We start from the raw sequence: 12,871 nt of genomic DNA, 5'->3' as shown, positions 1-12,871 counted from the left end.
GCCTATGAGCCATCTAAAGTTGCTTGGCTAGCAGCACGTAGCCTTGAGGATGCAGCTTGGGCATCCCTACTTTGAGTTGCCTGACTTCTGCTCTTGGAGGGAAATGCTGATAATGACTATCAAGATCTGTCTTCTGACAACTGACCAAGAGGAGAAATCTTTCCATTTGTTTGTGGAAGGCATAATTTGTGTTCAGTGCTTGATCACTGTCAGCATAAATTTGATTACCTTTTATGGCAAACTTTGCTTTTCTTAGAAAGAAATAAAAAATTATTAAGGTTTTAACATTTGTGCTCAGTAAAGTTTAATTTAGTGGATAAGTGGCTTAAGCTTAAAATTTTGTTTGATGAATGCATTCACTCCCAGTAAATAAAGCTAAATGTACCCATGAAGTCTCTTAAAATTGAATATTTGATTTTGTGTGCCTGTGTATGTGTACGCAGCTATTAGTCACAGGACGCGCATGAAAACGAAAGCTGAATCAAGCCTATATCTGTGAAGACTTTTTGTTCTTACTTTAGATTCACAGTTGTGCCTAGGAACCTGCAGGGTTTTCAGCACTGCCTGCTCTTCAGGTGGTTTTTAGATCCTTATGCAGAGCAAGTGTGAAGCAAAGTGTGTAACTTATGATTAGTTACTTATTATTAGATTACTCTTCCTTGTAGTTTCTCTTAACTTTGATCCTTCTGCTAGGATTTCATTTTCTGGGACCTTTGTTTACTTTTATTCCATTTTTTTATTGTCTACAGATCTTGCTGCTATGTACTCAGCCTGTATGAACAGATACTTGTTTTGTTGGTGCCCTGTTTATTTCTTTCACTGTGGAGTTCATGAAGCTGTGCTCCAGAATTACACCAGCATTAGCTGTTGTCACACAGGTCTGGAGTCTTTTTTGTAACTTCTATACAGATGTAAGGAATAGGAAGCAGTTTCTCAAATGCCCAGCTAATGTTTTGAGCAGTCTAAAGGGGCCTCATGTAAAGGAATTTATTTTTTCTCCCCACCTGTTTTGTGTTTTGGACTGGCATGGCTTAAAGTCAGCTAGGTTACAGTGGGTATCTCCTCCCAGTCTTAATTTTTTTTTTGGTGGGGAAAAAAGAAAAGTGATTCTGGAAGTATAATGATACACTGTAGCTGAGGTTTCTTTGGCAAGAAGAGTCTTTGAGCACGTACAAATTTATTGAAAAGGAGGATCTTCCTGACATATCTACTTGTACAAATAGATTTTGCAACCTGCCTAATACCAAAAACTTCTGTAAGGTATGGTAATACTCCTGATTCCTGCACTTTTCTGCGCTTCTACTCTAGAGAGAGAATTTTATTTAATACTGCTTTCATGCCAGACGCAAGTCTGAAACCTAGGTAACAGTTACGAGTACCTGCTGGGTGTGTACAGAGAGGGAGGAGGTTCTTTTCTGCGAGAACCAACATGGACCAAGAGGATCCCTGCTGCTGAGTGTCCTTGTGCCAGGTGGAGAGGGGAGACAACTTGCTTAGTATTGCAGAAAGATGAGCAGAAATGTATACTCTGCACAAATACACATAGGAATAGTTTCAGACATTTTGTAACATGTATCATACATTCATGTTATTAATACCAAGTTAGAGAATATCATAGCAGTAGTTACTCAGATGTTCTGGTGCGTTTGGAAGCTGCATATTCCAGTTCCATGGTGGTGGGAGGATGGCGGGGGTGGGAGAGCCTGCTTCTTCATCTCTACATCCTTGCAGTCTGGTGTAATTAATGTGGTGGCTCAGGAGGGAGGAAGAATCCGTAATTCAGAGTTGTTTGGTGGAGACAGTCTGGCTGTGTTTATACTGTTAAAAGGTGCAAGACCTGGGTGTGAGCTCAACTGCTGCACTGCTGATAGTGCCTGTGGCTTAATTATTAGCAACATTTTCTGGCATGGTTTTGGTTCATGCTACCTAATGCTCTCTTACGTCATACTCAGGGACTGTTTGAGGAATAATGTACCAGGAGCCAGTCCCTTTATATAATATGAACATCCCAGCACCAGTTTTGGCTGCCTGTGTAGTGCTACAAGGACATTACTAGCCTTTGCTAGCTCAAAAACAACTGCATACCTTTAATCAACACGTTGGGGTATGCAACACAGACCTAGGTTTCCGGCTCTGAAAACACTGCTTTGAGCTGTAGTTCAGCCCTTGGATGATTTCAGATACTTTTGTCTGAGGGGAGCCTACAGATTCTTATTTCTTAGGGATACCACATTGTTTTTCTGGTCATTTTTCCAGCTCTGCTTTTTCTGTGAGTCACTTGAGATCTAGTCAGGCTTTTTCAGCCTGATCTAATCAGCTCCTTCACAGCTTTTGTTCTGAGTGCCTAACTGCTTGTCCTGAACTCTTTTTCTGACTTGAGTGTTGAATATTGCTTGGGTATAGAAATAGAGAATAACGAGTAAAAGAAAAGCTCTGTTCATGTGTTTAAATGTGTGGTTTTGGTTTTCTTACTTCTGGGAGCTGTTTTCTTCTGACAGATGCTTGACTTACCTGGGAGTTACTTGTGTTACCTGCAGGTATTTCTTTAATTATTTTCTCTCACCTAGTGTCCTTCATAGATTTCTTCATAGGTACGAATTGAGGGTACTTACCTTTCTGTTAGAACTCTGATTGATTCCCTAGGTATCCTTGCAGTGTTTCTGCATGGCTGCCTGGCTCTGTGTGAACAGGTGGATGAGTCATAGCTGCCTTGGCTTGGCAAGGATAATATCTATCACTTGAACCCAGGCATTTTAGCACATCTCTTAGTTCTTGTTTGAAGTTCTATTAATTGCATATTACTTAAAGGTAGTGAATGAGGCTGTAAAAAATAATGTTAAGGTTCTCATAAGTGAGTGAACTGAGTTAAGGACATTGAACTTTTCCCTGACTGAAGTACGTTATTCCAATCTGGTTTTCTTTATTTTTTTCAGTTCTTCCCTGCCGCACACCTCCCCTGCGTTTGGGGTTTAGCTCACTACACAGGCTGATCACTATGTGGGAATAAAATTTTCACTACTTCTTTCATTTTTTCCCATGTTCTTGTCTCCCTTTTTTTTTTTTTTTTGAGAAAATTTTCATCTGTAATTAATAACGTGGTTTTTATTTCTTTACAAGTTATAAGTAATAATTTTGAAACCTCTGGAACATTGTAAACATATTATAGTCTTAATTTAAAAATATGTCTTATGTTTATCAATCAGCATGAAAACAATATGCTACAATTTAACAGGAGAAGATATTACATAAAAATACTTTTATGTAAGCATTTAATATTTGTAATATAATGTCCCTTCCAGTCTTATAACCATTCATGCTTTCTTAAGAGTTTTAGAAATAAAAGCTCATTTTTAGAATGTCTGCTTATAAAAGAGATTTATTGAGTGAGTAAAGAGTATTTAAAGTCATCCCTAGGAAATCCACACAAGTCAAAAATACGGTGACTCTTGGAAATAGATGTAAAATCTTGGCAGATGGGAGGATAAGGGAAGGGGAAGGAGCCTAAGGTGGTTTTGTATGTACAAGTATTCTATTCAAGAAGAGATCTAGAAAATGCACAGTTATAAGAGGTGCAAGTAGTTGAATTAGAATTTCTGCTTGAACCTTATTGAAAGCATTTTGAGGGCTTCTGGAAAGAATGACTGGAGGTTTTTTTCCCCTCCTTGGACGTTAAAGCATTTTTGTTCAAAGTTGAATTTGTGTTGCATTTCCATGAAAAACATCTCTAAACGTTTTCAAAGGGATGATGCAATTGAGAGGAACTGTCAACTCCCTCAAGGGCAGAGAGGCCCTGTAGATAGACCGTGACAAATTAGAGAATTGGGCAACCACCAACTGTATGCAGTTTAACAAGGGCAGGTGCCAAATCCTGAACGTGGGAAGGGGCAATTCTGGTTGTGTGTGTAGACTGGGAAGAGGCAGTGCAGAAAGAGACCTGGGGGTCCTGGTTGATGGCAAGTTGAACACAAGTCATCAGTGCCCTGGCAGCCAGGAGGGCCAACCCTGTCTTGGGGGGGCATCAGGCACAGCATCGCCAGCCAGGTGAGGGCAGGGATTGTCCCACTGTGCTCTGCACTGGGGTGGCCTCACCTCAAGTCTTGTGCGCAGGTTTGGGTGCCACAATGTATAAAAGACGTGAATCTGTTAGACGGCATCCAAATAAGGCTGCAAGCATGATGAAGGGTCTGGAGGGGGAGCCGTATGAGGAGCGGCTGAGGTTGCTTGGTCTGTTTGGCCTGGAGAAGAGGAGGCTGATGGGAGATCTCATTGCGGACTTCAACATCCTCACAAGGGGAGGTGGAAGGGCAGCTGTTGGTCTCTTTACTCTTGTGACCAGTGACAGGACCCAAGGGAATGGCATAAAGCTGAGTCAGGAGAGGTTTAGGTTGGATATCAACAAAAAACTCTTCACCCAGAGGGTGGCTGGGCACTGGAGCAGGCTCCCCAGGGAAGTGGTCACAGCACCAAGCCTGACAGAGTTCAAGAAGTGCTTGGATAACGCTCTCAGTCACATGGTATGATGCTTGGGGTGTCCTTAGGGCCAGGAATTGGACTTGATGATCCTGGTGGGTCCTTTCCAACTCAGCATATTCTATGATTCTGTGATTCGAGTAAATGGTATCTCTTGACTGCTGAGGGAAAATTGCTTTTGGGGAATTTTGACGGGAGGGGAAGAAAGGTATTTCATCTGTCTATTAGCTGTTTTTCACACCTGCAGTTATTCCTGGTTTGTATTAGGATCCCATTGCCTTTCAGTTACTAAGCATTCAGATGTTATCTCACTTCAAGAGCTGAATGAAACCTTGTCTGCATTGCAGAAGATGTGTAACTGCCATTTCCAAACAAATCTCAGTGCAGAGTTGTACTGAATGTGAAAAGTAGCTGTAGTTAATCAAGATGTGATTTAAGGTGTGAATTAACTTGATTTGCTGGATGGAGATAGAACCTACCTTGATATATAAAAAGGCAGGAAACCCCAGCAGTAGACCTCCTTCTTCCATGTAGTGAAGTTGTATTTGCTGACATCTTGAAGAATGTACAGGAAACTTTGTAGGAAGCCCGTATTTGAATTACATATGAAAACAAAATTATTTTGATGGCCTAATTTCAGTCAAAATTTAACCTTGAATGTTGCAGGAATATAATTATGTAGTGATAATTCACACTACTGTATAGTTAAATTTCAAACAATTGCACATATTCTTCATGTCAGTATATATACTAGTGAGCCCTAACAGCCTAATTGGATCCAGGGCATTTGCTTTAATTTTTTTTGCAAACTTTTTTTTTTTTTTTTTTTTTTTGCAAAACTTTTTAAGTAGTGTTTCGAGGGATTCCAGTGAACCATTTTCATAGTCCAGCTGACTCCAGAGTCTGTACTTGTTTAAAAACAATGTTTGTTAGTGCATTTTAACCAGCAAATTTGTAATAGTAGGGTTGGTTTAATATCTGGAAAACTTTGTCAGACACTTGTAAACACAGACAATTCTATTTATTTAAAGCCCGATGACCAGCTTGTTTATGTAATCTCTCTGTTGGCCAGATGACATACCAATGTGAGCCAGGACCAAAGAGGAGAGTTAGCCAAGTTCCTTGCATCCTAGTTTGACAGAGATTTAATTGGCAGTAAATGGTTTCATTAATTGAAATGGTCTCAGCTGCCTTTTCTGTCCTTGTATATTCTCTTGTCGCAGGTGCATGTCTGTGTGTTAGTCTGTGCAGTGAATCAGATGAAGGAGCTCATATGGAATGAGAGAAATCTTCGCTTTCTCCTTGTTTTTTTTCACGTAGATCACACTCTGTCCTGCATTACTACCATCCACACAATCACTTTTGTAGACAGAACAAAAAGGGAACATGACCAGTTTTCTGGAGCAATACTGATTTATGTCACTCTGCAGTGGTTTGCAGAGTGTTCACTAATAATTTGATTTATTAGTGAAGTATATACTGTTAAAAGGTAATGCAAGCTGCCTGAGATCATGTACAAGAAGTAAATTTTAAAGCTGTGTTTGAAATACTGCATTGAAGTGAGTGTTTGATTTCAATCTTGGACGAAGAACTGATGTTGGTAGATGTCTTTGGCAGCAGTTACTTTTTCACCAGTATGAAAGAAACCATTGGCATTGTTATGGATTACTTCTTTACTTACTGTTTTTCCATCCTGGATTTCCACAGACTGTAAAAAGAATTCCTCTTTTAGAGGGAGACTCTCAAATGAACTATCTCTTCATTGCTCATGACAAATCATTCACTTTTATAGTAATGATTAGATATTTTAAATGTGGGTTAAAACTCAAAGTTAAAAAATATTAAGGAATATAAACCAGATTTGTAAATAGGAATTTATGTTAAAAAATATTCATCTGCTTTTAGGTCAACTCTTGGTCAGAACGGGGATGTCCCTCCTTTTCTCCTTCCCTTTCTTCATTTCCTACCAACCTTCAGTTCTCCAAAAGTGGAGGAGACAAGATCTTAGATTGTAGATGCTCGCCTCATTTTAAGATCTTATGAATAGTTAGAAATCTTAGATTAAATCTTGATTGATAGGCACATAATGCTATTTACAGTGTGACTACTTATATTCATGTTGCCAGTGACCTTTGGACAAAGAACGCACACAAAATAAATTTCACAAGATGAGAATAGAGATGAATAATACATTTTCCTAGTGTTTTCATCATCACTTTAAAGCATGGTTGGTTTGCATTTACATTAGAGATTTCAAAGTAATAAAAGTCATAATTTACCAAATCTGCAATATTAATTTGGAGTTCAGAGGAATTTTTTTTATGCATCAGATGTGCATTTTTAACGTTCTGTTCATAGTAGAACTACAGAAATAAAAACCACTAATACTTACTGTAGAAACATCTGTTACAAAAGACTTGTTAATTGGCTCAAGGTTTTTTTGTTTGTTTGTTTTAACAGCTGTCATTTGTAGCAAATGAGAGAATTTGCCATGCACTTTGTCTCTGAGCATTTGTTTGCTTTCCCAGCTTTTTCTGAAGAACTAACTTTTCTGAATTTGCCAAACTTTTTAAAGTGTCCTGTTGAGTTAAATATACGAGTCTAAGTGTATGTAATTGCTTTACAGCTTATATTTACATTTAGTGTATGAAAATGTCTTAGTAAATATGAGGGTATATGGTGAATTCATTGCATCCTTTTAGTGTCTAGAGTACAAAACAAGCATCTGATACCTTAAGATTTTTTAGTACGAGTGTATGTGTGCTTCACTAGACTGCAATCTCAGATGCAGTTTCTCCCTTTATCATGGATTCTGCCTTTCACTGCAAACAGAGGCGAGAAAAAGAAGCTGTTAAAAAAATAAGAACTGAGGAAGATTAGAGCCCAGAGTTCCTACTTTATTGTATCTGCAGGCAGTTAGGCAAAATTTAGACCCGATGTAGCTCTCCATCCAAACCTAAAAAGGCAATTGAACGACTTGTCCATAGCTAAGGGGGCAGCTGGGATGTTTCTGAGACCATCACCACCAGATGTGTCTGCAATTACTGATGTGGCATGTCAGTTTTCAGATACAGTGAACATGTATCTGAATGTATTAGATGAAACAATTTGAATCCCTTTAGGTATGGGAAGTCTCCAGTCCAAGCTTTCCAGACAAAGCAGGATCACCTGTAGCAAATTGCTCAGGACTGTAGCCAGTTGGGGGTTTTTTTATTACCATGGATAGAAATATGTCTCCGTCATCTTTACCCCATAAGGAATTTGTACACATTGGCAAGATACCTCCTGAGCATTCTTATTCTCCTGGCTGAACATTTCCAGCACTTTCAGCTTCTCCTCATGTGTCAGATGCTCCAGACCTTTAATCATAGGTCCAGCTTTGCTGGAATCTCTCCAGTATATTGTTCTTATACTGAAAAGTCCAGAACTGGACCCAGCATGCCAGCTGTGGTCTCACCAGGGCTGAGTTAGAGCAGAGGGGGATTAGAGAATAAACTGAGTTAGAAGGGACTCACAAGTCCAACTCCTGTCCCTGAGCAGGACACCCCCAGTGGCCACCGTGTACCTGGGAGTATTGTCCAAGTGCTTCTTGATGTATATCTGGTTTGGTGTTGTGACCGCTTTCCTGCAGAGCCTGTTCCAGTGCCTAACCACCCTGAAGTGTGAAGAACCTTTTCCTAATATCCAGCCTAAACCTCCCCTGACACAATTTCAGACCGTTCCCTCGGGTCCTATCCTGTCACCAGAGAGAAGAGATCAGTGTCTGACCCTCCTCTTCCTCTCACAAGAAAGTTGTGACTGCAATGAGGTGTCCCCTCAGTCTCCTCTTCTCACAGACCAAGTGACCTCAACAACTCCTTATATGAATTCTCCCCATGTCCCTTCACTGTCTCTGTAGCTTTCCTCAGGATGCTGTCCCTCAGCCTGCTGGCAGTGCATCCTAAGGATGCCATGGGCCTTCTTTGCTGCAAAGACACAGTGATGGCTCATATTCGACTTGATGTCCACCAGGACACCCAGGTTCTTTTCTGCCCAGCAACTTTCCAACCAGTCCACAGCATGTACTCGTACTTGGGATTATTCATCTCCAGACTCAGGTGCAGGACTTTGCATTTTCCTTTTTTTTGAACTTCATGGGTTCTCTGTAAGTCATCTCTGGATGACAGCACAGCCACCTGATGTATTGTTAACCTCTCACCCAAGTTGTTTGTAGTGTGGAAAGTTGCTGAGGCTGTACTTTGTCTCATCATTCAGGTCATTAATGAAGTCATTAAACGGTACTGGTCCCTGTATCAGTCCCTGCAAAGTGACTGGCGTCCAGCTGGACTTAATGCTGCTGGACCTGTTGGACCCAGTAGTCACTGCATCATGGTCTACTTACCTGGTCCATATTTCCATATACAGATGTTGTGTGGGAAGGTGTTGAAAGCTTTGCTAACATTGAGATAAATATCATCTGCTATACCTTCATTCACCAAGCCAGTCCTCTCATCATAGAAGGCTGTCATGTTAGGTGTGGTTTCCCCTTCATAGATCCGTGCTGATTTCACCATCTGGTCCTTGAGGATTTGTTCCATTTCCTACTCAGGGACTGAGTTAAGGACTGTCCTGTAGTTCTCTGGGTGATCCTTCTTGAAGAAAGGAATGACATTTACTTCATTTTAGTCCTCAGAAACCTCCCCCTGCTTCCATGACCTTTCAAAGATAACCTACCCCTAAGTAAACTTTAAAAATAGTGTTGGTACCATTTAAAATTGTTTCTCTGCCCTTTTAGAGGTAAAATTAGATTCCTGTTTCACAGCTGTGAATCACTGATTTTCAGATGCTGTCATCAATGATAAAAATAGTTATCAGTGTTAAACTGGCAATTTTGCCAAGTTTGTGGGTTTCTTTAAATAGTTCCCATGACTTTGTTGAATTTTTTTCTTCTACTTGTCTTAGAGATAAAATGTAGAACATATGGCAGAACTTAAAAATGCTTCATAAAATAAAATGTACTTTCAGATCAAATTTTTTCTATAATACAAATATTTTTTCAATTCTATTTTCTATAGTAAAATAATATTCTTTGGATCCTAATTTTTAGCTTGTTTACTTACAAAGTCACTAATGTGCTGATCAGTGAAGGCAGTGTAATGTTTCGTAGAATTTTCAGAGTGGATGGAGTTTCTCTTGCATCTTGTTTTGAGAACTCATTTACTTCTTTGCCTGCAGTAAGTGTTCTAAGTAGACAGAATTTCATACGTCGCCATTATTTTTTTCTTGTAAAGGCAATTGTCAACTCCTTAAATATTCTTTTCTGACTTTTATACCTGTTATTTGCCGGGGGGTGTTTTGCCTGTGACTAAGAAAATAATTGGTTCATGTTCTTACAACGTCCTAAAAATATTTATGGACTTACTCTGTCAAATCTGAGCCATTGTTTACCAGTTGAAACATGTCTTAATTTTTGTACTTGACAGTGTCAGTTTTTGTTTCCATCCAGAAGGACAGCAGTGGTGCTGAGGAATTGGAACAGTTTTGCTCTGCTGCTCTTAAAGTTAATGAACAGCTATCAAAGTGCATGTGTTTCCATACTAGTTAGTGGTAGTGGAGGTGTGCTGGTGGCAGGGTGTGAGCTGTTTCACATCTTGTACATGCAGGGGGATGGAATAAGTGCATCCAGTTTTATGATGTAATCAGAGGTAATTTAAGGCTTCTTAGGTGGTGTTCAGAAGCAGTAACTTGTTGAGAATAATTCTGGTATTGTCTATACCTGACAACAAAAGAGTGCAAAACTGAGTTTTACAGTGGCATGGGACTGCTCTTACTGCTGACTTAGTTTTCTGTGGAGGGATAAAGTATTTTGGCAGTATAGATACAAGAAAAATATTAATTAGTCTTTCCTTTTTGTTTCTTTTAGGACTCCTCCAGGATGGTTTCAAGCAGGTATAAAAGGTATGCGATCTTTGTACACAACACATTTTTTTTACATTTCTGCTAGAAATAATGCTGATTAAATGTTTGTTTGTAGTAGAGGCCATCATACTGCTACGGTAGATATGTAGCCTGATATTGGGCAAAGGACCTGAAAGATGCAGCAAACTTATCCAAAACCCTCTATTATGTTACTATTTAAAATAAATTCAGCTAGTGTTTTGCTGGGTCTTACTAGGACTGAATGGTTTCCCAACCAAATGTCGAACTTGACTACTCATTGCCTAGGAGCCAGTATTTTTACAGTTTATATTCCAAAGTTTAATAAAGGAAGATAATTTTGTTGCTCTCCACAGTAACACTGAAAGATGGTTTTGTCATACTACTGTCTCAGTTGTAGCAGATGTTTCTCATATATAGCATGTCCTGTTTGTTACTTGTTTGTCTTTGAGTCAAGTATTACCCTGGTCATTACTCCAGCATTTTAATCAGAAAAATACTTCAGAAGCTCTTGATGCACCTGACCAGTGTGTGAAATTTTTGCCCATGTGGAATTAAGACTGACAAAACTATCACAACTATTAGGAAATGTTATGGTAACATGGGGTTTAAAATATGTCAAGTGAAGCAAGACAATCACGTAAGAATGTTTTTATTTGGTACATGGATACATTCTGTTTTAGGTATCCTTTACTTGGGTAAAATGTGTAGATGGTTAATTCATCATTGTGTATATATCATGACTGTAGAAGAAAGTGCAAAGAGCACCTACAATTACCTAGTCTTCACTGCTGTGTTTTCTACCCCTCAGACTTGTTCACCTGTAGAATCATAGAACAGTTTGGGTTGGAAGAGACCTTGAAGGTCATCTAGTCCATTTCCCCTGCCATGGGCAGGGACACTTTCCACTGAACTAGATTGCTTAGAGCCCCATCCAACCTGGCCTTGAACACTTAGAGGGAGGGAACACCCATAGCTTCTCTGGGCAACCAGTTCCAGAGTCTCACCTCCCACACTGTAAAAAATAATAACTTATCCTGTTATGCTTTAGCTTTTCTAGCGTGGTGTCTTTTATATTTATATTCCCAGGTTCTCATAAACCCAGCTGAGTGATGCTTTTTGTTGCTGTAGGTTTTTTTTTTTTTAAATCACTTTGTCATTGCAGAATGGGTGGGATTATTGTCACAACCTTAATAACTATATAATTTCGTGATTCATTTCTTGTTAATCAAGCACATTTTAGTTCAGTCTTTACTTCCTCATCAGTCCTGGTGCAGAATTTTATTGCTGTTTGTATCTGCCAAATACTTAGTGGTGTGTGTCATACTTCCGTGGCTTTTCATCAGCCTTATCTCTGCTTGCATGCTGTATATACTCACTTGCAAAAACTTGGTTGTGCGTGGGGTGGTAATAAATAGAAGTTTGCACAACCACATTCATAACTTACTTGAAAATAACCTGATTCTTCAGATTAGCATTGCAAAAGTAGGGAACGCCAAATCTAGAAAATGCTAAATAAGACTTTGTTGTGCAGTCTTCCCTCAGTCAGCTTTAGTTATATGTGGGATGTAGGGTCTTTGTCAACTTCCCCTGTCAGGACAGGCATCACATTCAGGAGGAATCTGACTTGCTGTGAGGTGCAGCTCAGTATTTTATGGATGTTGCCATCTGCCTTACTCATTGCATAGTCTTGAAACTTCATGTTGAAAAGGAAGGATTACTTTCCACTGTCAGCACAGTGCCCAGTACTCACAAATAGTGGGTTTTATTCTAATTGTACCTCCCTGAGGTATACAATGCCCACTGTGATTAGAGTTAGTAGTATCTATTAATTTTCCACAGTGTTTGGGAATTTCTACCTCCCTGAAGTAATTTTTCCTGTGAGGGTACTTAAGGTATGACTCCCAGTGGTTTAACTTTCTGGTATGAATGGTAAAGGAGTCAGAACCAGAATTATTCTGGGCTTGTTAGCTTCCAACATCTGCAGTAAGGGTAGGTCTTACAGAAAGCAGTCTCCTCTACAGTAATTCTTATTTAGATTACTCAGATCTCACTGAAGTCCCAAATACAGTAGGAGTCCCTTGGAAAGTCAGTTGTTGGAGCATGGTGCTGGTAACACTAAGGCTGCGGATTCAATTCCTGTATGGGCCATTCACTTAAGAGTTGGACTCCATGACCCTTGTGGGTCCCTTCCAACTCAGAATATTTTGTGAATCTGTGAAATGGAAAAATGCCATTCTGTGCTTGCACCTAGAACTGGAATGTGGATGCCTAAAGGCTGAATTGAGATCATAAGCTGCTTCAAGGCTCAAATACGTTCAGTTTAATGTGCTTTTAACAGTCTTGGGTGTACTCCCTTAGGTTGTCAAAGCAAACTGAGAGTGAAGCATATTCTTACACAGGGACAACCACTTTGAGATCCTATTTGAAACTTACTTGCAACAGTAAGTTGCCAGTACTTTGTGGGAGAGAGATTGTTGGTAGA

At 39.6% G+C, this 12,871-nt stretch overlaps 1 protein-coding gene across 1 annotated transcript in view; it reads left to right on the top strand.

Moving 5' to 3' along the window:
* The window catches only part of PAWR (pro-apoptotic WT1 regulator), a 36,120-nt gene that overhangs the window by 8,701 nt on the left and 14,548 nt on the right, over window positions 1-12,871 (top strand). Inside the window, exon 2 of the mRNA XM_017733288.1 lies at window positions 10,373-10,407. Within this exon, the coding sequence (XP_017588777.1) occupies window positions 10,385-10,407 (23 nt within the window). The 5' untranslated portion in view covers window positions 10,373-10,384. The remainder of the gene's footprint in view (window positions 1-10,372; window positions 10,408-12,871) is intronic.

The sequence above is a fragment of the Corvus brachyrhynchos genome, unplaced genomic scaffold (assembly GCF_000691975.1).
Source record: "Corvus brachyrhynchos isolate BGI_N302 unplaced genomic scaffold, ASM69197v1 scaffold32, whole genome shotgun sequence".
Lineage (NCBI taxonomy): Eukaryota > Metazoa > Chordata > Aves > Passeriformes > Corvidae > Corvus > Corvus brachyrhynchos.
This window is presented reverse-complemented; position numbering and strand designations above follow the sequence as displayed.